At 43.5% G+C, this 25,266-nt stretch overlaps 1 protein-coding gene across 1 annotated transcript in view; it reads left to right on the top strand.

Moving 5' to 3' along the window:
- The first annotated feature begins 17,304 nt into the window (after window positions 1-17,304).
- The window catches only part of ANXA13 (annexin A13), a 28,298-nt gene continuing 20,336 nt past the window's right edge, over window positions 17,305-25,266 (top strand). Inside the window, exon 1 of the mRNA XM_032415841.1 lies at window positions 17,305-17,599. Coding sequence (XP_032271732.1) covers window positions 17,458-17,599 — 142 coding nt within the window. The 5' untranslated portion in view covers window positions 17,305-17,457. The remainder of the gene's footprint in view (window positions 17,600-25,266) is intronic.

Raw genomic sequence — 25,266 nt, 5'->3', positions numbered from 1 at the left:
TTGAGATATCCATGGGATACCTGGGTGTAATGCCTAGCAGGGTAGCTGGATCTGAAACTCAAGAGAGAAGTCTGGGCTTGGGGTAATTTGGGGAGTATGAACTCAGAGTTGTTTTGTTTGTTTTTTCTTGCTTTCAAGTCAGTATGTGTTTGATTACAAGTAGCACACTACAGGATTAACAGTGGCTTAAATAACGGAGACATTTAATTATTAGCCCTCACATGAAGCTGAAAGGAGGGGACTCCAGTGTTGGTTCAGCAGTTCAGTCACATCATTAAGGACCCATGCCATGTCTGCCCTTCTATTCTGCCACCCTCAATGTGCTGGCAGAAACTCCCCTCATGGGTACAAGATAATGGTCTGGGTTTAAGTTCATGATCTCACATGACAGGATCACAAGTAAGAAGGAAGGGGATAGAGAAAAAAGTGCCTTTCTTCTTATGTACCACTCCCCTATCACTGAGAAAAATCTTGTTGGAAAGCCCCAAGCAGGCATCCTTTTTGATCTCATTGGCCAGAGTTGGTCAAAAGCCCATCCCTAGACCAATCACTGGCCAAGGGGAAGAGGACAGCCATGAATCATGATTCATCCCAGGGCTGGGGAAATCATCTTGTCAACTAGCACGCTCTCTCTCAGTCTCGCTCTTTCGCTCTCTCTCCTTCTTTCCATAAGTTGGCCTCATTCTCTCCTACCGAAAATGAACATTTTCTATTTCCCAGTGGTGTGGGAAGCAAAAGTTTTTGGTGAGAGGGAGGCATGGCCACAGGTGGCTCAAGCACCACAGAGAGCTCTATGGCCTCATGTAGCTCCAGAGTAACAACATCAAGGAAAAGAGTTTCTTTCGCTAAGCATCTATAACGTGTCAGGGAAAAAATTCTGGTTGGCTTGGGTCATGTACCTACTCCTTGGACTGTCACTGCGGCAGAGGTTGGCCTTACCAATCCTTGGGGGCTTGGGGATATTGCTTTATCATTATTTCTTTCTTACAACTATTATTTTTATTAATATTACTATGGCTGCCGCTGCTATTGGATGGACTGAAATAGAGAATGAAGACTCAAAGGTCAGGTAGAAAGGCAGCCAAATAATTCACCCTTCCTATAATGGGGTTTTGGATGGTTGTGGTGCGAATGAAAAAGAAGATAAAAATGTTTAAAAGAATTTTAAAGAAATAATTAACAGGCTTGGATCCAATGCATATTTCAACTCTTACCAGGGGAAAGAATAGCATCCATTGTTTTGATTCTGATGGAGAAAGAAATTTGCTCAAAGCAAATTTAGCTATTTCACCTTGTTTCCTTTTTAGCAAATCAAAACTTGTTCGCATACTGTTGGTTATGCCCTCTACACAGCACCATTCAGTGCTCTAATGGCCCAGCTCAGCCCCCAGCATTTGCTCTTTTCAATTCCATCATCTACCCACTTACCATTGACTCTTGATGATCCCAGAGTACACTTGCTTCTTTTTTCCCTGCAAGCAATGAATCCCAAGTTTATACTCTCATTGAATTGGCAAAAAATAGCCTTTGGCAATAGAAGAAGGAAATGGATAATTATTTTCTAATGAGAAAATTGCTTCATTTTTTCATAACTCTCAAAGGCATGGTTCTTTTCACGGTTGAGGAATGGCCATCATCTCCCCACAACCAACTTACCCTCCAAGTTCACTTTCGTTGATGCAATACAGCAGTAATTGGATATCTGGAGGTTTAACACTCTTCAGAGGTTTCTGACTCCCAAAACAATCTGTGGACAACCTCAAGGCAGTCACTTTCCCCAGGACACAATCTTGTTTCCAGACAATGCATATAATTCCACCCCTAGGAGAAACTCCAAGTTGTCCGGCCCAGCACAGTACTAAAGGGCCCCCAAGAATGAGTCAGCTGAGGCTGCCAGTTGAGGCTCCTGCCAGCTGAGGCCATGATGCCTACAGTTGTGATGCAGACAAAGAAGCAGAGGGGGGGTGACAGGCTTCTCACTATGGACGGACTTTAACTCAGATTCTTCCTCCTAGTTACCTTGTCCCAGTACTCATCTTTGAGATTTGTCATCTGGGTTTCTTTGAAATAAAACTAAGGGAAAAAAGACATCATGCTCCACTTCTAATCCTCTTTGTCACTAGAGACTTTGCCTGAGTCATTACCTATATGCCATTTGCACCAGCAGCCCAGCCTTCTCAATACCTTGTAAAGAAACATGTTTATAGAATTGTTACAACTGATAGGCCAGGGTGGTAGACCTTCATCATGTTAGCTCTTCGCATGAATGACATCGGAACCAGGTAATTCTTTGTTGTGAGGGGCTCTTCTGTGCCTTGTAGGACGTTTAGCAGAATCCCTGATTTCTATGACCAGATTCTAGTAGCACCCCCCTATTTATGACAATGTCAATGTCCCAAATGTCCCCAGAGAGGCAAGATTGCTCCTGTTTGGTTGAGAACCACTTCATGAGACACCAACCTTAGCAAAAGCAAGGTTATAGGGCAGGAGATGCCCCCATAATGTCTTTATCTGACTGAATTTCTATCAGTAAACATGCATTCCTGTCCCTCTGGCCTAGATATTCCCTCACACTGATTGCCTTTCTTATCACAGGGTGGAGCCAACCCTTCTTCCAGATTGACCCTAGTCCTCCTGATGGTGACAACAGCAGCTGAGAGGCAGCAGTTTCCCCTGAAAGGCTGTTAGCCCATTAGTAACTTCTGATGGCCAGAGTGAGAAGGGCTTCCCTACAGAAATACTCGGTACTGAGGCTGCTCAGATCTGCTGGTTCTCCTGCTTAGATGAGCAGAGCTCAGCTGGAAAGTCACTAATTGAAACAATCATCAGTCCATTTGCTCACCTCCCTTCTGTTTGGGTGTAGCCCCCAAAAAGACTGCCTCCTTTAGTCTCCCTATACCAAAGCTCAGTGCATAGCGGGTCAGTCACGTTGTTTGTATTTCTGATTATATTGTCAATATCTTCAGAAATGATGGTGTCCACCACCTTAGGGCACTAGATATTGGAGGGTCTTAAAGTCAGATATCCTTAAGGTCAGGTTCCAACCCTGTAGTCACCTTTGATAGGTAAATACCACACCAACTTAATGTGTAACCCAGAGGGCATAGCCTGAGAGAGTTTGTCTTTCTGGAAAATGACCTAATTATATCAGTCTTCATTAAAAGGTATTCTCAAAATGCCAACATACAAATAATCCCAAATTTAGAAGAAAGGTCATTTTTTTTAATCTAAGAAGTTTCACTCACTTTTTAAGAACACACTCATTTTTTAAGAACACATATCAAGATCTGATTCAAATGGATGTTTTTCCTCTTTTCAGCCTTTTTTTGCCAAATGATGCAAATATTCCTACCCATTTAGAGTGATGGCCAAACACATATTTCATATATGTCACCTTAAAATTGCATCTCTGAAAGGATGGATAGATCAATAGCCAAACAGTTCTATATGTTCTCAGCACCCTTCTAAGGTTAGCTAGAACTCAGGCATCCTGACACACTGCCTAGCTATCTGGTCGATGTCCTTGATTAACAGACTCTGGAAACGTCCAAGTGGGAAGAAGATCTAAGAATGGAGGAATCAGCTTTGCTGTTAGTCAGTGTGACCATGGAGAATCCTAATGGAACAATAACTACATGGTGAAATACCAAATACTCTTATAAGATTGAAACTGTGTTTAAATAGACCCAACAAGTACAATGCGATATATATTTTTTTCTAATTAGTAGTTTTACTTCTTGCTCTGACAAGCATCTAAGCAGATTTTGATTTAAAACAAAAAAAGCAAGACTTAAAAAAAAATGTGTTGTTCCAAGGAAACCATGCCCAAGAAACAATCAACTTAATGAAATAATATGCCACTAATCACCCAAGATTCATGTTTAAAGATATGAGTGGCCACTCTGTTGTGTTTCATATTGCCCATCAATGTCTACTAAACATGTCTGTGGAAATGTTGCCAGGATATTTCTGGCTCTGAATTCATGAACTTTAATAGTACAATACTTTGCATTCACACTAACTGGTTTCAAAGTACAAATGAGTAACCACTTCGAGGTAAAAGGCATAGTCCTCAGAGAGGGGTTCAGATTTTTCCAAAGCAAGTAAGTGACCCTGGGCAAATGACTTAATAACTAGGCCTCAGTTTACCTGTAAAATGAGGGGACTGAATACATTCAATGTTTCCCAAACTTCAGACTTAAGTATGACCTTCATGAATGTTGCCAAATACATGTGCCACCTTTTCTACTAATAGTTCTATTAATTATTTTCTTTAAACTCACTCATCTTTTTGACACACTAATATTTATCTTAAAAAGAAAATTTATATCAGTACCATAAATGGAAAATCATTATCAGTTGAAATATAGATAATTAAATGAAAGCAAAAAAGACTATATTAAATTCTAACTAAATACCATTGCCAGCTGAAGGCTCAGATTCTGTCATGTGTTTTCTGATAAAAAGATCTATTTGCATAAAGTAGAGAAAAGGTTGGCAAAATAATTATTTCAGGCTTTGTGGGCCACACAACCTCTGTTACAACTCTTCAACTCTGCCATTGAAGTGCAAAAGCACCCATTGAATAAATGTCCAGTAAAACTTTATTTATATGTTCCAATAAAACTTTATTTATAAAAACAGTGGACAGGCCAGAATTTGACCATAGTATGTAGTTTGCCAATCACTGAATTGAAAGAGTGTGAAAGACATACTATCATCAGGCAAAGAATGACTCAATCAGAAGACTTGAGAGACAATTTAAAAATGAATTCCTTGTTTTAGTTGAAAGTCCAAAAGGATTTAATATATTCAGTGTTCCATGTCACCCATTTTGAAAACCCTAGGTTGAATTTCTACCCTAGGAATCTTTGATAAACCTCTTCCCTCTATCTTTTGCTCCTTGAATAAAGTCTGTGATTTCTTACTTGTTTCAACCCTCAGCACACTTTTAAGTTGTCTTTCTGATTCATTAGGATGTGAATGGGAAAGTTTCTAATCTTTGTCAGACCAGCACCTGGCTGCACATTGGAATTATCTGGTAAGTTTTGAAAATCTATATCAGAGATTCTGATTTAATAGGACCAGGATGGGACTCAGTCATTTGTTTATTTTAAAACATCTCAAATGATTCTAATGTGCATCCAGGGTCAAAAAGCTATTCATCTATGTTTTGCTCAGAGCATCTTCCTCAGAGTCCACAATTTCCTCCATAGGTTTTAATTCTAAGAGCCCCCAAACTATGGTTTGCTCAAACTATTCCAGACTGAAAGTCTTAGGTATTCACTTTCATTTGCATTTCCTGTTGAGCCTTCAGGTGGGGTCTGAATGAGCTCTCTAAGGTGTCCTGGTTACGTTTATTATTCCTTTTTTCATTCTCTCTGCTTCATTACCCTAGAAGCTTGACATCATTATCAGCTCAAGATGTCTAACTAGATAACTTTGCTCTTCCCTTCCTCTGTCCCCACTATCGCCACTGACCCTTGACATTGATACAAAGTGGAGTAAGGCCAGGATGCAAAGGAAAAGAGATGTGGTATATTCTGTCACATACAAAGGAAGAAGATTCTTCCTCCTCTAGAAGGGAAAAGAAATGCCTCATGGCTACAGAGAATTCGAATGAGCTTCCATTAATATGTAAACATTTGCCAAGTGCCTATAATGTGCCAGGCATTGTGCTAGGTGCTGGAGATACAACAAGGAATAGGACATGATTCTTGGTCCCAAGAGGTTTATAGTCTAGGGAGGGAGATAAACTAGTGAATAAGTATAATAATATATCTTAAGGAGATCTGATAGAAATCTCCTTAAGTGGAGAGTGGAGTGTAAGTACAAAGGAGAAACTAGTGTACTAGAACATGTCTCACAACCAGCTCTTGGTGGGGGTAGGAGACAAAAACCCAATTTGTGCCAGAGGCCAATTTCCATAGCATAAATATGAAATCACAGCTGATTTCAAGTTACTAACATGACCTCCCTGAACACAGAGTTGGGGAGAGATGCACACAATTGGCTCTTGAAAGCTTGCAAAGTCAGCTCCAGCTTGGGTGGCAACCATCCTGGTTTACTCAAGATGTTTTAGCATTGAGTTGAGGGTCCATATCTGGGCTCTCTATTCTGTTCCATTGGTCTATATGTCTGTTTTTGTGCCAGGACCATGCTGTCTTGGTGATCACTGCTTTGTAATATAGCTTGAAATCGGGCAATGTGATGCCCCCAGCTTTGTTTTTCTTTTTCAACATTTCCTTGATGATTCAGGGTCTTTTCTGATTCCATACAAATTTTAGGATTGTTTGTTCCAGCACTTTGAAAAATGTCATTGGAATTTTGATCGGGATGTCATTGAAGGTATAGATTGCTCTGGGCAGCATAGACATTTTAACAATGTTTATTCTTCCGATCCATGAGCATGGAATGTTTTTCCATCTTTTTGTGTCTTCTTCAATTTCTTTCATGAGTGTTCTGTAGTTCCTAGAGTATAGATCCTTTACCTCTTTGGTTAGGTTTATTCCGAGGTATCTTATGGTTTTTGGTGTTACTGTAAATGGAATCATTTCTCTAATTTCTCTTTCTACAGTTGCATTGTTAGTGTATAAGAAAGCAACTGATTTCTGTGCATTGATTTTGTATCCTGCCACATTACTGAATTGCTGTATGAGTTCTAGTAATTTGGGGGTGGAGTCTTTTGGGTTTTCCACATAAAGTATGTCATCTGTGAAAAGAGAGAGTTTGACTTCTTCTTTGCCAATCTGAATACCTTTTATTTCTTTTTGTTGTCTGATTGCTGTTGCTAGGACTTCTAGTACTATGTTGAACAATAGTGGCGAGAGTGGGCATCCTTGACGTGTTCCTGATCTTAAGGGAAAGGCTCTCAGCTTTTCCCCATTGAGGATGATATTCACTGTGGGTTTTTCATGGATGGATTTTATGAATTTGAGGAATGTTCCCTCTATCCCTATACTCTGAAGAGTTTTGATCAGGAAAGGATGCTGTGTTTTGTCAATGCTTTTTCTGTATCAATTGAGAGGACCATGTGGTTCTTCTCTCTCCTCTTATTAATGTGTTCTATCACATTGATTGATTTGTGAATGTTGAACAACCCTTGTATCCCGGGGATAAATCCCACTTGGTCGTGGCGGATGATCCTTTTAATGTATTGTTGGATCCAATTAGCTATGATTTTGTTGAGGATTTTGGAATGCATATGCATCAGGGATATCAGTCTGAAATTCTCCTTTTTGATGGGGTCTTTGCCTGCCTTGGGGATTAAGGTAATGCCGGCCTCAGAGAATGAGTCTGGAAGCTTTCCTTCTGTTTCTATTTTTTGAAACAGCTTCAGGAGAATAGATATTATTTCTTCTTTGAATGTTTGGTAGAATTCCCCAGGGAATCCCTCAGGCCCTGGACTCTTTTTTGGGGGAGGTTTTTGATCACTGCTTCAATCTCATTACTGGTTATTGGCCTATTCAGGGTGTCAATTTCTTCCTGTTTCAGTCTTGGGAGTTTATAGGTTTCCAGGAAGGCATCCATTTCATCCAGGTTGCTCAGCTTATTGGCATATAGTTGTTGATAATAATTTCTAATAATTGTTTCTATTTCCTTGGTGGTGTGATCTCTCCCCTTTCATTCATAATTTTATTAATTTGGGTCCTTTCTCTTTTCTTTTGGATAAGTCTGGCCAGTGGTTTATCGATCTTATTAATTCTCTCAAAGAACCAGCTTCTAGTTTCGTTGATCTGATCTACTGTGTTTCTGGTTTCTAATTCATTGGTCTCTGCTTTAATCTTAATTATTTCTCTTCTAATGCATGGCTTAGACTAACATAACATAATAAAATTAAATTTAAAATAGATGTTTTAGCACTGAAAATCTCACATCCTAGGAAACCCTCAGTCTTGGGCAATCAAACAGTTGGCCACCTTAGGTCCCACACCCAATTGGCAGAAAGTCCTCAGTCTTTCCCAAGAGGGTCAGGAATGGTTCCAGAGAGGAGATGAGGCTTCAGCAAATTCCCTTAAGTAGATAGATTCTCCACCATTTCCAGTGGACTCAATGATGGGCAACCAGGTGTTTAAGAAATGGAGGAGCAAGAGGCCAGTGCTGTGAACCCCAAACCCCTTGGCCCTATGAGTACTCGGGAAGTTACAGTGAGGGATTGGCTTGCAGTATCTCCCCTCTTTCCCCAATGAACACTGATGGACCCTTCCTAATAAGACAAATCAGCCTAGATCCTGTCAGGTAGGGAGGAATGAGATTTTACCTATGAAAATGTTTGACAGTTTATCAGTCTGGAAAGCTGTCACCCAGAAGAATAAACATATTAGAAACCTTGGTCATCCTGCTGGCCTTCTGCTTTTCAGCTTTCAAACTGCCTCTGCAGTCGCTTAGCTAGGATCTCTCCACTACTCAGAGGGCAAGATGTTTTAGTAAAGAGGGAACAGGAAGGTTTGGGGTGAGATGGGGAAAGAGGAGATGGAGGAAGTGCCCTGACAGCCTGTTGGAGAAAGGCAATAAAGAAGCCAATTTCTCCCCTGCCAGCTCTGGATCATCATAATGAAATCTCCTTGCCCAGAACTCTCACATTATCTTTTTACATGGCTTTGTTGAGTTATAATTGACATATTACATTATGTAAGTATAAGGTGGACAGTGTGTTGATGTGATACACTTGCATATTGCAAAGTGATTGCCACTATAACCTTAGCCAACACCTGCATTATGTATAATTACCATTTCTCTCTGTGGTAAGAACATTTAAGAGCTACTCTCAGCAACTTTCAAGTATATAATACAGTATTATTAACTATAATCATATTAGATCCCCAGAACTTACTCAACTTATAACTAGAAGTTTATATCCTTTATCAATATCTCCCCTTTCTCCCCACCCTCATTCCAGTCTCTGTTACTATTAGGTTTGGCTTTTTTTAGATTCCACCTATAGGTGATATCATACAGTATTTGTGTTTCTGTATCTGACTTATTTCACTTAGCATTAAGCCCTCAATGTCCATCCATGTTCTTGCAAATGATAGGATTTCCTTCTTTTTTTTTTTTTTGAGAGGGAGAGAGCGGGTAGAGGGGCAGAGGGAGAGAAAGAATCTTAAGCAGGCTCCATGCTCAGCGTAGAGCCCAATGTGGGGCTCTATCTTACGACCCTGAGATCATGACCTGAACCGAAATCAAGAGTCGGACATTGAATTGACTGAACCACCCAGGCACCCCGACAGCATTTCATCTTCTTTCTCGTGGCTAAGTAATATTTCGTGTGTGTGTGTGTGTGTGTGTGTGTGTGTGTGTGTACCACATCTTTTTTATCCATTCATCTGTTGATGGACACTTAGGTTGTTTCCCTATATCGGTTATTGTGAATCATGCTGTAATGAATCACATTGTCTTATTTCATCTTCCCAAGATTCTGCTATGTAGGGTGGGTATTAGTCCTAGTTCACAGATGAGAAGCAGAAAACATGATTCCATTTGACTCAAAAGGATACTGACAACAGAATTGACAACAAAGCCTTTCCTGAACATATACTTTGCCCACAGGAAGAGGCTGTCCATTTTGCCTTGCAAATAGTGGTAGCTGGCCTTCACTTGCATTTCACTTCCTACTGGCTCAGCATCAAGAACATCTCTTGATGTCACACTATGCAAGGGAGCCTTGGCTTCCCTGGTCAGCAGACAAATCACAGGTCTCATCTGGTGTTTCTGTAAAATACTAGCATTCTAAGAGCTGGACTGAGAATATCTACCATCAAATTAAAAAATAATAATTTTGAAAGGGACAAAAATGTGGTTAATGGGAAGTCAATGGTAGAGATTCTGGATCCAGACTGTGTAGGTTTGAATTCCATCACTTAGTAGCTATGTGACTTCAGACAACTTATTAACCTTTCTGTTTCTTGGTTTTCTCAACTTATCTCATAAGGTTTTTGTGAGGATTAAATGAGTATTACATGTAAATTATTTGGGCCGGTGCCTGGCACATAGTAAGTGCTTTGTGTTTTGCCATCATCCTCAATTTTAAGTGGTAATCCCTTAAATTTCTCTTCAACTCTTAGCCCGGCTTACTACTTATCTGTAAGTAAAAAATGGTTTCTGATTTAGGACAGAATTATGTAATCGGTTATTTTAAAGGTGCCACACAAAGCAACATGTCAGGGGCTCATTTGACACTCCATAGGAAGCAGGTCAAGATGGAAGGAAGTAATAAAAATAACACTGAGCACTCACCACGGGCCAAGCTTCCTGCCAAGCGTGTTTGATGCATATCCTTGTAACAACCCACAAGACGTTGTTATCTTTCAGATGGAAAAGAGAGACTTAGAAAGCACAAGGAGAGAAAAATAGCAACATGGCAGGTTCAAGGGTAGGTATCTTTGGGAGAATGGATACCTATGTGACCACAAAGAAGTCTCTTTCCCAAACTGGATCTCAGTTTCCCCAAGTCTATAATGACTTTAAAATCTATACAAAGCAAGGTTGGCCCAAATCGCCAACATTGGCTCAAGGTACCATTAACTAGCAGTGGCAATGGCCATTGCTTACAATGGGGAGAATTCAGCCATGTCCGAGGCTCTCTCCAGCCCAACCCTTGCCTGCCTCTACCTTCCTCCCTGCTTAAAAAGCCAAGGCCACCACCTGATTCTAATCCTTGTCCTCATTTTTAATCTCTCCTCAGCCTGCTCCCGATTTCATGTTGGCTCAAACAGCAGCCCCATTTCGATCCGTGTACAATGAGCCCCCTGCCCTCTGCTCTCCAGCACTTCCTCAGAGCCCTCCTGTCTCAGTGCCTGGATACCAGGCAAACGCTTTCAAATATTTACCGAGGAAATTGCAGCAAGCCGGGCCCTCTGGGGAACTGCACTGGAAAGAGCAAAGAATCAAAATGCCACTCCTATTACATTTTGATAAAGCTTCAGGGTTTACAAGTGACCCCTACATCCTTATGTCACTGAGCACCTCCTACATGCCACCAACCAAGTGCTCGCTGTATAATCTGGCACTGCTTCCCACACACGAATGCATCCAAACCTCAAGCTACCCGTGAGCAGGTGCACCTCCACTTTAAACCCAAGACAACAAAGGCTCAGAGAGATGGGTCAGCTTGCCCAGGGGGGTCGTACAACTGGCAAGGGTCAAAGCATAACTGAATACAGTAGGTCCTACTCCCAAGTCCATGTGATGTCATTATGTCTTGTTTAAATCAATCAGGTCTGTTCTGCAGTAGTTCAATGGCAGGTCATAGGTAGGCACACATGTACACAGACCCAGAAAGCATCCTGCTGCAGTCTCTCCCCGCAGTGTCCCTCCCCCACCTTCATCTCTCCGTATGTATGTATGTATGTATGTATGTATTAATGTATATATGTATGTCTGTATTTTGCCTGCCTAACTCCTAGGCATCTTTCAAGAACCAGCACAAATGTCAGCCTCTCCCTAAAAATTCTTTTTCCTCCTCCCAGCTATTTGCTCCCACAGTGTGCATCCTACCATAAATGCACTTGTCGTTGATCAGCTTCCCTGTTAACTTCTTCGATCAAGTCCCCCTCACCTGGGGCAGCGTTTGCCATGTGGCAGATCTTCACTACCTGTCTGCTGAAGGAAGGGGAGAGAGGAAAAGGGGAGGAGGATGGAAAAAAAGAAGGAAGAGAAAAAAAGAGAAGGAAGCAGGGAGAGAGGAGGAACCCTCCTGAGGAGAGTCTAATTTGCCTGCTGCATATTGCTCTTTAATTAAATTCACATGTCTCTCATGAGAAGTATATACTTATTTTCCAGTTTTGATGCTCTCCAAATAGATCAGGTCACCAGGACTGATGAATGGGAGTCTCGTTAAATAGGAGTACACTTAAGGCTGGGTCCTGGAACATCCTGGTTACCATATAGTACAAAGCAACTGTCTGCCAATCATATCCTTCAGCCAACTTTTTCACAAACTCTATCCCCAGAGTTTGCTGCAAGCTGGAGGAAGATTTTCTCAAAATGTTCTCTTCGATCCTAGGAGTTAAGCTTTCCTTGAACTGCACTGGGGCAGAAACCTTTGGTCAGGTGTCTGTTTCTCCACTCGGACCCTTCTGGCTGGTGGGGCTATGGGCAGGGGGTGGTATTGGAACTTGAGACAAGAGCCAACCTCTCTCCTGGGCAATCGATGTGCCGGGCAATCGATGTGCTGTAGCTGGCTGGTGTCTGAGTCATTTCAAAGAGTGGGTGTTTTCAGCATTCTTTCTGCCCAGGTGACACTGCCTATAGGCTCATAGTATCTCAGTTTATTTTGTATGCCTCCTTCTTCCAGAAAAATGGATGATTCATTTCCTTATTTAAGATGCAGGAACATGGGGATGCCTGGGTGGCTCAGTCTGTTAAGTCTGCCTTCGGCTCAGGTCATGATCCTGGAGTCCCAGAATCGAGTCTGGCATCGGGTTCCCTGCTCAGCAGGGAGTCTGCTTCTCCCTCTGCCCCTCACCCCGCTCGTGCTCTCTCTCTCTCCCTCTCAAATAAATACATAAAATCTTTAAAAAAAAAAAAAATAAGATGCAGGAACATGGAGACACAGAGAAGCGCCAAGTAGACATACTGGAAGGAAGCAAAAACAAGACTGAAAGACACCAGCTTATCCATGCACCAGGCAGTGCCTTTTGTCGAGTTAATGGTATTTGCTTCCACTGTGAGCCTTACTGCTCTCGCACGTCGGTAAGCACCCCACCAGGGCTGTATCTCAGTGAGCTCCTCACACTCCATGAGGTGCTAATTATCACGCTAGTCAAATGAGGCAGTTAACAAAATGCGGTATTGGGGTGTCATCCCGGGTCGCCTGAACTCCACACAGCCTGAATTACGAGCCACTTTACTGCCTGGTGTGGAAAAAATGTCTCTGGGACTCTAGATCCAAACTGCAGGTGATCAATGAAAAACTGATCCTTGGCGTGCCGTTTACAAAGTGAAAACCCCACAAGCAGGAGAGGATTTAAAATATTCTAGAAGTTTCGTTGCTGATCTGCCTTTTGTAAATATTAATCGTTTACATTTTTTAAGCACACGCTCTCTGCTAGGCTTCATTTTAGATGCTTTGTATGAAGGATTCCATCTCGATTCTCATAAGAGACCTATGAGTAGACACTATTATTATCCACATTTGCCGTGAGGAAACCACAACACAGAGGGGTTCCCAAACTTGCCCAAGGTCACATGAGTAATGAGCAGCTATGCTGGAATTCAAATCCAGTCTGGGGCATTAGAGATATATCTATATCTCACAATATCAAGTTTGGAAGATATCTCTCGATAGATAGACAGATAGATGATAGGTAGATAGATAGATAGATGGTAGATAGATGCTAGATAGGTAGATGATAGATAGATAGATAGATAGATGATAGATAGATAGATAGATAGATAGATAGATGATAGATAGATAGATAGATAGATATACTATCTTCCAAATGTGTCCAATCAAAATACGCAGAATTGAAAACTAGTATCACTATGAGACCAAAAACCAAGAGCTGACCCAAAGAAGCAGAGGAAACCCTAGCAGTTCTGTGGCTCCCTAGCTAGCCTTTAAAATGTTATCTCACATAAGCCTCAGATCTTATAAGGGAGACATTGCCCCCATTTTACAGTTGACAAAATGAGGGCTTAGAGGTTAATGGCCCAAGTTCACATGGCTGCTAAGGGACAGAACCACATTCAAGCTTGGATTCACGTGGGCTCAAAGCCCAGACTTCTGTAATCATTTTAATTAACATCTAACATCTTACCCTTTTAATGTGTCTCATGAGTGTCATGCAACTGTTGTGAAGAGACAAACTGAAAGAAAACAAAAAAGGAATGTTGCTCTGCCTCTATGTTGCCTAGAAAACAGGTGGAATATCGTGTATTTGCCTAAATCCTCACGGTGGTGTCTGTCCTCACACTGGAGTCCCCTGAACGGCCATTTTGTGTCTGACGTGCGCATTCCTGCAGATCCTTGCGTGGAAGTTCTGCTCAGTGGCCTCAGGTTTCAAAAATGAAATCTGATGGGCAACCGAGCCTGAGGACCCAAAGTCAGCTGCCTGGCTTGCTAACAATGAACAATGGAGGTGGAATGTCCGCTCCATATACATTCCAGGGAAGGTGGTTACCCAGCTCCTCAGAACAAGCCAAGGCCACCCCTTGCACCAACACTGGGCGGCACTGATGAATGCGTCCATTGTGGAGGCAGTCCCAGCCACGCAGAGGGGAAATTCCTAACAGACTGGTTTCTCGCCTCCCTCCCCACTTGTAAATAAGTCCCATCACATGATTCCTTCACTCCGACACCAAGTAGCCTGCTGTTATGAGGAACAAGACCGAATTCTCTTTGGATTAGGAAAGATAACCAACATGGCTAAGAGTGGTTCTTAGAAGGAACCTGGGAATGGTTGATTTCCACCCGTGGTTGTGCGTCTGATAGAGAATTTTACGCTGCATTTTTTAAAGACAACATACATTTATCATCCTACGGTTCTATCGGTCAGAAGTCCAACAGGGGTCTCACTAACTAAACGCTGCATTTTCAATTAAGCAAAAAGGGAAAAGTTATCTCAATGTCATCTTTATTCCTAACATGTGGTTCAACATTCTCCCACTGCCCCCCTTCCCCATGTCACTGTTATTTTGGACCAAATGACACATCTTTGTTTTTTAGCCTTGGATAAACTAGACATTCAGAGGGTTTTTTCCCTTTTTTCTTTTTTTTTTAATAGACACTTACATTAATTTTTTTAATTTCAAACACTTGGTGTTGACTAAGAATGAGTCAGCCTCTGAGATACAGTTTCCCCTTCTTTGTGCTCCCATAACTCTGTGACAGGTGCATCATGGAACCACCTTACTAAAACACTAAGGGGACGAAGGACGGGAATGCCCTTTCATACCTGACAGAGCCAGGCTGGCCCAGTCATCTTAAGCAAGTCCCCACATGGCTTCTGCAAGTCCTGGCCGCATCTTTGCGCAAATGAGGAAAAAATGTGTCCCTCTGGCCCCGCCCTGCCGGGCCGGGCCTGAGCAAACGTAACCCCAGCTGAACTCCAGCCCCTCTGCCCTCTGCCACCACCTACAGAGCTGTTCACAGAGCCCAGCGTCTCTGTCTCCATTTATGTGAAGCGGGGCAGAGAATAAGTGTCCCACCACATTCTCAGCACTGAGGAGGCTAAAAGAGCAGTTTATGAATCAACCTGTTAAGAGGAGATGTCGGCTGCTCTGGTTCAATTCTAACTACCGGAACCCTCCACAAAATACTTCTAATGAAAAGCCAAGACACCATGCGCTCTTCTGAGATTGCTATTCCCACGCTCCCACACTCAGAGAATTCAATCAGTAGGCAGGACGGGCTGTAGAGTGTGCAGCCCGTGCAGTCACACAGGCCCCATGCCCAGAAAGCCTCGCACTGGCTTTAATGCTCTGATGTCACCATCTTAAAGTTCTAAATCCATTTCGAACACGGATCCAACATTTTCATTTTGCACTGAGCCCTGCAAATTATGGCGCTGATCCTGCCAACAAGCCTTCAGCAGCACCAGATAGCTTTCTCACGCCACACAAGACATTTGGAAAGAAAAATGGGATATGTCATCCCCCTGCTGAACAAAAAGGCCCAAGTCATACTTGGAGCGAGAGGCAGGATGGTACACGGGACCAAGCGTGGGTATGAGGAGGCAATCCAAGCCGGGTGCGGCCCTATGTCCCATGAGGCTTCAGACACATTCCCTAACCTGCCTGAACCCAGATGTCCTGAACCCAGATAATGAAGAAAGGTCTGTAAACAAAGAAATTGTCAGGCATGTGGCAGGTGTTCAACAAATGTGAGTCCCCTTGCCCGCGTGCTTCAGAAATAGATACTTCAAGATGGGCCCCGCCATGGAGTTATTCCATAAAGCAGAGAGGTGATCGGTGGCCCTAAAAGATCCTTTTCGCTCTAGGATTACATGATTGTCCATTAACCAAGGCCTCGAAGCCAGCCCTCCTCTAGTCCACGGATATGAGTCAGAACACTTGGTTGCAAGGGCAGAAATCCAACTCATTAACTTCAAGAAAGTGGTGGTTCATTAACAAAACTGGGAGGTGCTAGGAAACAAGCATTTCTGTGTCTGAGGGTTTATACAGTGGTATTCAATCTCTCTTTCTCTCTCAATATTTCCACTCTTTTTGTCTCTGCCTTGCTTCTCTCTAGACTCACTCTCTCAGTTGAACAAGCCCAGTCAGAAGATATATATCTCTCTCTCTCTTTTTCAATATCTCAATATCAACCAAAGAAAAGACTCTGATCCTACTTGGATTATACCCCCACTTCTGAGCCAGTCACGATTGCCAGACTGACAGGGTCTGTGTCCACCCAGGGGCAGGACAATGGGGCTTAACCCTCATGACTGACAGCCCCAATGAAAACACATAAAATGGGGGATAGGGAAGCCCCCCAAAGGAATAGTGATGCCAGACAAACACAACATGTCTACTGGGCCTACTGGTTTCCTATTTCTTCCCTATGGGGGCCAAAGGAAATGAACGACAAGACAGGGGACTCGGGTACATGGTATCGACAATAGCACTTACACCAGCCTTCATCGAAGGATGGGAAATAAGGGACACATGTCATCAAAGAGAATCTCTGTGAGGGAAGGCCAAGAACTAAGAAAACACAGGGTCTTTTCAAAGCTATTAGTAGTGTCACTGCAATTAACCTCACATCTTTACATTTTTAATAGCAACACATTTATTTTTATGTTGACCTTTTGTTTAGGCAACTAATACTGTTTTTCCATTTTAGTGCTAATAGAAGATTTCCTTTTTAAAATAACTGAGTAAAAACCAAGGAGGTCAGCTGAAAGAAAAATAATAAGCAAATAATAATAATGTAGACTTCAATAGCAAATTGGTGCATGTACTATACCAATGACCAAAGTCTGAGAAACACTAGCTTAGTGTATAAACAGAATATTCTCTCCCCAAGGAACAGTAAAAACCAGTAACTCTGCTATTGCTCTTCCGTAGGTATCTCTGGGAAACTAAATATTGTATCTCTCATTGTGTGGATGGCAAAGCTTTAGTTCAGGTCACCAAATTCTTCTGTGATAAGACCCTAGAACCTTCATTTTCTGCCTGGCAACACCTTTTCCTTAGACATACTTGTGTCTCATGGCAAAAGGGGAGAATGAGCATTCCAGGACATTGGCCCACTGTATCATTCTCTGTCTCAGAGGCAGTCACACAAAGGTAGGATTGATGTCAAAACATCTCATCTCAGAGATGGCCAGGCTGATTGTCCTTACGAACAGAGGGGCCCATTCTCAGTGGTCATCCAAAGCCAGCTGGCTCCAAGGAGTACCAGTCATCTCTTTGGGGCCAGAGTTTCCCCAGCTGATTTCCACATGTACCCACGTGTAAAGTGGCAGCTGGTCCCTCATTTGGATGACTTCTTCATCTTCCAGATAACTACCAATGTCAGCCAGAGATAATTCAAGAATGCCTATGTTGTCCACTCACCTTTTCAATTATTTTCTCCAGGCCAAAGAGAGAAGTCATCAGGGTTTTGATGTGGATCGGGATGCCAAAAAGCTGAACAAAGCCTGCAAAGGAATGGGTATGTTTTGTATTTTAACTTACTTTTGAAGTTGATTAAATTTGATCTCATGTCCAACTTTCCCATGATCTTAGGAAGATGACCTTGTGCATTCCACGCTAACCCAAGTTAATTACTTCTAGGGTTCTCTTTGTAAAAGATCCCCAAACTATAATCAGATCCTAATGCATTTCAAGATTCAAAAGGATAGTTGAAAACTGGATACCATGACACTGAATTTGACCTCGAGGTCGAAGAAACTTCATGAGAAGTGTAGTCATGCAATCCTAATATCATCCAAGCCCCTCTGATCCTTTTCATGAGAGGTGGTGGGAAATAGGGTCTGATGAAAGCTGGATTAGGGATCTGGGAACTGCATCTAAGAAGCAGATCAAGTAAACATAAAACTGTGGCCAAGGTCAAGAATCAAGGGTCAAGACCAGAGAAGCCATTTACATCGATGCCTAAGGTAAGTGCATGACTAAGGATAAGAGACTAAGAAAGAGATCAGGAATAAGGTAACCCCAATAACAAGGTGAGATGAAGGGGAGAGCATCTAGAAATAAGGCCATGAGGAGAGTCTCTGAGACCCAAGGAGGTCTCTGATGAAACAACTTTCTAGTCCCAGAAACCCAGGTTTTAGTATATTCACAGGATTGGTAACCGTCATTATTAATTCCAGAACATTTTCACTGCCCTGAAAGAACCCCCATTTCTATTAGCAGCCACTCCCCATGCCCCCTTCCCTTCAGGTCCAGGCAATCATAATCCACTTTCTGTCTCTATGGGTTTGCCTATTCTGGACATTTCATATAAATGGAATCATGCAATATGTGACCTTTTGCATCTGGCTTCTTTCACTTTGCATATCGTTTTGCAAAAACAGGTGCTAGATTTTTACTTAGAAGTAAATCAGTGAAGATTTACTTTCCTAGGAATGGGTATTGTGGTACAACAAATACGGCCATAAATTCTTTGGGTGACTCCACAGAAAGAACTGGAATCCATAGTGGAAGTTCTAAGAAGAGATATTTTGCTTCAATATAAGGAACTATCTGAATATAAAATAGTCTGTCTTGCCCAAGAAATGTTGGAGAAGTTCCAAGGAGTTGGGGTTGGAGAACACCTGGTAGGAAAGTGGTAAAAGTAAGTGAACGCTTACATAGTAAGTGTTCTTGAATAAATCAGAGGGAGAGGGAGCTGGAAATGAAGAATGACAACTAGCTTGCTTGGTTTGGGTGTGGGGGGTGGGGGGCATCAGAGGAAAGCTCAGCAGAGAGGAGTTGCTTCTTGCTCATATCCTGACCTGGCTCATGTTGTATTTGGACAACAGCTGTCGGGAGCCATGTTTGCCTGGAAGTGGTAGGATGTTTATAGTTCTGAGTCTTGCTGAGTGGCTGAGCCAGCCTCACAGGTGCTTCCCTGCTGCTTCTCAAGTGAGGTCCTGACACCTGGATGTGGGTTGGAGACAGGAACAAAGTGGGTATGGGAATGACTCAGCTGCAGTCAATGATAAATCTCCACATTCTTAGCCACTTAGTGAGTTAAGTTCAGAAAGAACAGATGGAGCACCTACTGAATGCCAAAATCAGTGTTTTCTTCTCCCTTTTGGATGTGGCTTCAAGGCGGTACCACTGTTGTGCTGATTACTGTTGTAGAGCACCTTCTATGTGCCAAGTGCTAAGCTGGGCACTGCACACGGGTCGTCTTGTATAACCCTCTCAACAACCCTATAAAGCTGTATTCTAATGATTTAACAGATGAGAATACTGAGGCTCAGAGGTTAAATATCTTGCCACGGTCGAAGAGTTAGGAAGTGAGAGTGGGGGGATTGGAAACTAGGGCCATCTTGGAAAACTATGATTTGGTTGAAGGTCTAGAATTCTAGAATTCCAACCTCTATTAAAAAGTGCAAGCCAGGGGCACCTGGGTGGCTCAGTCAGTTGAGCATCCAACTCTTGGTTTTGGCTCAGGTCATGATCTCAGGGTCATGAGATTGCGAGATCGTGAGATCAAGCCCTACGTTGGGCTCTGCGCTCAGCAGGGAATCTGCTTGAGATTCTCTCTCTTCCTCTGCCCCTCCACTCTCTCTCGCAAATAAATAAATAAATCTTTTCTTTTTTTTTTAAGTGCAAGCCAAAGCAAAATTGTATCTGGCAAAATTTGTCCTCCAGACCATGTACCCGTCTCATTGATATCCCAGCCCTACCAGGGCTGGCTTTACATAACTAGGACCATGTTGTCCCATAGCCACAAAGGTGAGTGATATAGGTCATTTTAAGTTTTTGAAAAGCCAAATTTAAAAAAAGCAGGTGAAATTAATTTAAATAATACACATTAGCTAAGTCAATACTGTATCAAAAATATCTCAACAGACAATATAAAAATTATTAATGAGATATTTGACCACCTTTTTTTTTTCACATTAAGTCTTCAAAAGACTTATAGTATATTCTACACTTACAGAACATTTCAACTTGACCCAGCCACACTTCATGTCCTGCATAGCCACATGTATCCACTCTACGGGGCACAGTGGCTGGAGGGGCCCTACTCATCAGAAAGATTATGTGCACTCCCCACCCCCTCATCCTCCTACAGGATTCAAAATAAGAATGCTCTATCCTAAAATAATATTTGATTTTTCCAAATCACATAAAACTTACAGATCTCCTTGTTTCTTTGGTGCCCCTGCTTTCCTAGGTCCTAATGATGTGTGCGGTGTGGGTCTTGGTTAATCCAGAACAGCCTTTTATCCTCCTCACTACACCGACACTCTTTGTCAGGCCTTCCTCTTGGAACTCCGTGCCCCTCTGCTGGCCCTTCTGAGGAGAAGGCCTTAAACCTGAGAGTGCATGGACCCAATACCTATTATCCTTTCTGAAATGTAAAAGGATGCTTGTCATTCTCCCTCAAAGAAACACAGAAAGAGGCTCCAGAAAGAAAAGCTGCCATGGAGATTACCCTAGTTCTAGTTCATGACTTCTCACCAGGGTGTTAATACGCAGATTCAGACTGGTAGTTCTAAGTAGTTTCTGAGATCCTGCATTTCTAGTAAGTTCCCAGGTGATGCTGATGGTACGAGTCCTAGAACTGCGCTTTGGGGAGCAAGGTCTAACCCATCTGAGATCCACTGAGGTTAATGCTGTTCAAGCCACACTGGAGGGGAACCAGGTCTAGAACTCAGATCTTATGACCCCGAGCCCAATTCTCTTTCCCCTCACTAGGCATGGGAATGAATTTTGGACCTGGCTTTGAGCCCCTGCTCTGGTACCTTCTGGTGCCGTGACCTTAGTTTTCTCAACTGCAAAATGGAGCTAATAATGCCTCGTTACAGAGAGGGGCTGAGGATAAGGAGGCATCACAGTGCTCAGCACTTCATTGGCCCTCATTACATGCTAGTCGGCTCCTTTTGAACAATAAGCTCGGATCCAAAATCCCCACAAAGCCCATTAGATCAGTATGAGCAGTGAGGAGGCCCGCCCTTGAGTGGCCTTTGTTCTTCATCACTGCGGGTGTACCAGGTGGAATGGTGCTCCCCCCAAAGATACATCCACCCAGAACCTGTGAATATGACCTTAATTGGGAAAAGGGTCTTTGCAGATGTAATAAGTTAAGGACCTCGAGAAGGGATCAACCTGGATTACCTGGGTGGGCCCTAAATCCATTGACAAGTATCTTTAAAAGAGAAGAGGGGCGCCTGGCTGGCTCAGTGGAGCATGCAACGCTTGATCTTAGGGTCGTGAGTTCGAGTCCCACGTTGGGTGCAGAGATTACATAAATAAATAAACATTTTTTAAAAAGAAGAGAGAGAGAGAGAGAGGCAGAAGAGAAGCAGACACGCAGGGAGAGGCCGTGTGGAGCCAAAGCAGAGCGTGGAGTAATGTTCCAGAAGCTGAGCTAAGGATTGCCGGCAGCCTCCGGAAGTTGGAAGAGGCGAGGAACAGATTTGACCCCAGAGCCTCTGGTGGGAGTGTGGCCTTGCTAATGTCATGATTTCAGCCTTCTGGCCTCTGACTCGTGAGGGAATATATTGCTGTTTTAAGCCACTGAGCTTGTGGTCATTGTTACAGGAGCCTCAGGAAACGAATACAGTGGGCAAGGGAAAAGCAATGACCCTCCCTGGCAGGCAAGGTTCTCCTCACTCGTGGCTTCCTCTACCTTCCCTGCACCCCCATTTGCAAAGGAGACACCAAGGGATTGGGAAGCCCACAGCCCCCTGCTCAGCCAGGCTGCTGGGGCTGACGTGTGGAGCCTGCAGGGGAAGACGAGCCCCAGCCCCCAGCGCGCTGCCCAGATCCCTTATGTGGCACACGGGCCCCGGGTGTGAAGAGGAGGGCACTTCAAACCCAGCAGCCTCCCTCCTGCTGGAACTCAGCTCAGTCTCCTCCCAGAAAATTGCTGGGAGAGCAAAAGCGAGGAGGCTGATCACCCTGGGCCTGACCTCTACTGTATAATTACCCTGCAGTGTCCGATGCACAGGCAGGGCTGAGGTTCCTTCTTGTTTTTTAAGAAGTCTTTCCCAGAACCACTGGGGACTGGCCCCAGTGCCTCAAACCATTGTAAATGTTTACAGGAAATCATTCAGCAGCACAGACTGCTTATATGACACACATATTGTGAAATGTAAAATGAGGTCATTGTTCAGTAAATCACTTCTTGGTCGGGTAGTGGGAAAGCCTCCCAGGATAAACCTGAAACCCAGATTCAAAGGGCTTGAGGGAAATCTGGTCACTTCCATGCTCTCCCCCAATCTCCAGGCTATTGCTGAGCCATCCCAGAACTGCTTTGGTCCCTGGTCTCACTTTCTAAAGCATTCCAGGAAGGAAAATCTAAAAAACATTAATTTTAAAATGTTGGCTTTCCTGAATTATCCAGATACGGGTTGACTCTGGCATCAGAGTAGATTTCCAATTGGTCCCAGCTACACAGAGCCCACCCAAGTGGCACATGAAGCTTACACTAATGCAGAGACAAGATCTCTCATAATGCTATGCAGAAGTCTTTATTCACTCACTCATTCATTCATTCACCCATATATGCATGCATTTAAATATCCACGCATTCAGCAAGTTGATGAATATTAAGAGGCTTCTTCTGTGTGGCTATAGCAGTGAGTGAACCCCCCTGGCCCACGGGACGTGCAATGTGGCATGGCAGAGATGGACAGAGAACAGGCCACGTGACGCACACAGAAGGCAGAATGCCTCATCTGTTCCGAAAAAGTACATTGAGTTGAGTCCTCAAGGAGGAGTGGGAGCGAAGGTGAGGATCAAAGACAAAGATGTTCCAGGTAGAGGGAAGAGCCCATGCAAAGACCCAGAGGTGAGAAAGAAAGTGTTGCTTGTTCTCGGAGCTGCCCATGGGTTAGGGAGAAGCTGGGAGAGGATGGGTAGGAGGGACATGACTTTGAAAGGCAAGTAGAAGGGACTCCAAAAGCCCTCATATGCCCCACTGAAGAGTCGAGACTATTCTGGATTTGAAGGGCCCAATATTATAAGCTTTTATACAGAGGAATGAGCAGGTGAGCTGCTCAAAGCATGTTCTGGGGATGGTGAATGCTCGTTGGACAAAGTGTGTTTGATGTGGGAACCCCATTGGGTATCTGTGGTTCTGCTGAGCAATGTGACCAAGGTGAGGGTAAAGAGAAATGAGTGGGTCTGAGAGATACCAACGAAGTGGAATAGTGAGGTCTTAGTGGTAACTAACTGGGTGTGGAGCGAGGGGAGAGAGCCAGGGATGAGCCCCAGATTCCTGGCTGGCACAATCTAGTGAATGGGCCACCTGGGAGGCTCCATCCAGGGATGACACCAGCAGGGATCCAGGCCTGAGATACGGAGGCCCTCGACCTGGGCAGGAGCAGCCCTCACAGAAAGAAAGGGGCCGAATCAGGAGAGTTTTACGAGAAAAAGAAATCCCTTCTGAAATGAGATTTCTGGCACTCAGAAGTTTAAAAAAAAAAAAAAAGTCACAGAGGAAGTAACTGGATACCCATGACAAAGGTAGTGCAGGAAAAAATTTGGAGGAACAACATAAATAACAGCGCTCAAAATGAACCAGAACTAGGCGGCGATTAACCACCACTCTTCTTGTAGGTGAGCTCATCCTAGAATTTTCTGTTTCTCCAGCTGGAATCAAACAGCTAGGTCTTCCCAGAATCGTACAGGTGGAGCTAATCCCGGAGACTATGTGAACAGTCTGAGGACACATAGCTTGCCAGGACCCGCACACAGCTCTCCTATCCCCGTCTTCCCAGGTTCTGCCGTGAGGACCGGCGGCACCAGAGTCGAGACACAGATAAAACACGTCAGCCTCCACCAGCAAAAAACAGGAGAGTCTTTTTATTCCCTTCCCCCTCTCTACAGTCATGTCCCCCTTCCGTCTACACCTCCCCCGTACCCACCACCCAGATTTGTCTTCCCCCAATCCTTCCACCAAAAGGCATCAAATGCATCTACCACCTCTTGTTCCTTGCGGATCCTGATCGCTCAGCTGGGTGGGAGCGATGGTGCAAGTTCAACTAATTCAGTTCCCTTCCAAAGTGACCAAGCCCGTGCTAGTCACAGGGAGTGGCCACTGGGAGTAGGGGCGGGAATGGGCCAAGGCAGGACTCTCCAGACTCTGGCTGTGAAAAGTGGGTTTGGGGCTCCTTTCTGGAAATCTTGACATACTGCTGAGGGTAGTAGGTGTATGAGTTTCCTAGAGCTGCCATAACAAAGTACCACAAACCACGTGGCTTAAAACAGCAGAGACCCATTGTCTCCCAGTCCTGGAAGCCAGAGCTTGAAGTTAAGGAGTCGGCAGGCCAAACTCCCCACTGAAGGCACTAGGAAGGTCCTGTCCCAGGCCTCTGCCCTGCTTCTGGTGGCCTCAGATGCTCCTGCATTTATAGACGCATCTCTCCAATCCTCCATCCTCACGTGGGGCTCTCACTGGGTCTCTGTGGCCAGAGTCCACATTCTGTAACAGGCTTTCAAACCTCAATCATTTGGCTACCACCTCCCATGATTTTGGTCAATCTGAGTACTAGTGACATAACATTCTTCTTTTAATCAACTCCTTCGGCCCCTGTCCTTTACAAAATGTCAGCAAAATCACACGTTTAATACCTTAGTGAGATTTTATATATGGTTGACCCTTGAGCAACACAGGTTGGAACTGAATGGGTCCACTTATATGTAGACTTTTTACAGTACTGTAAATGTATGTTCTCTTCCTTATGATTTTCTCAGTAATGTTTACTTTTCTCTAGTTTATTGTAAGACTACAATATATGATACACAAAACATACAAAAATGTGTTAATTGACTGTTTATGTGATCAGTAAGGCTTCTGGTCAATAGTAGACTATTACTTAAGTCCTTAGGTTTTTGGAGACTCACAAGTTATACATGAATTTTCTACTGCAAGGGGAATTGGTACCCCTAACCCCTGTACTATTCAAGGGTCAATGGTGTGTGTGCGTGTGTGTGTGTGTGTGTGTGTGTGTGTGTATGCATATATATAATATATATATATCATACAGTCAGTAAAGGAAGAGGCATTATTTGAATCCAGGCTGAAGAATCTAATTCAGGGTTTGCTGTTTAAGTAGTCTTTCTCATTCCCACACCTTCAATACCCGGATCATCTTTCCAATCCGGTCTCCATGGACATTCTAAAGGATATTCTAAAAAGGATATTCTCCT

Source organism: Phoca vitulina, unplaced genomic scaffold (genome assembly GCF_004348235.1).
Source record: "Phoca vitulina isolate PV1807 unplaced genomic scaffold, GSC_HSeal_1.0 scaffold18, whole genome shotgun sequence".
Lineage (NCBI taxonomy): Eukaryota > Metazoa > Chordata > Mammalia > Carnivora > Phocidae > Phoca > Phoca vitulina.
Note: the sequence above shows the minus strand (reverse complement) of the source record. Positions and strands in the feature narration are given on the sequence as shown.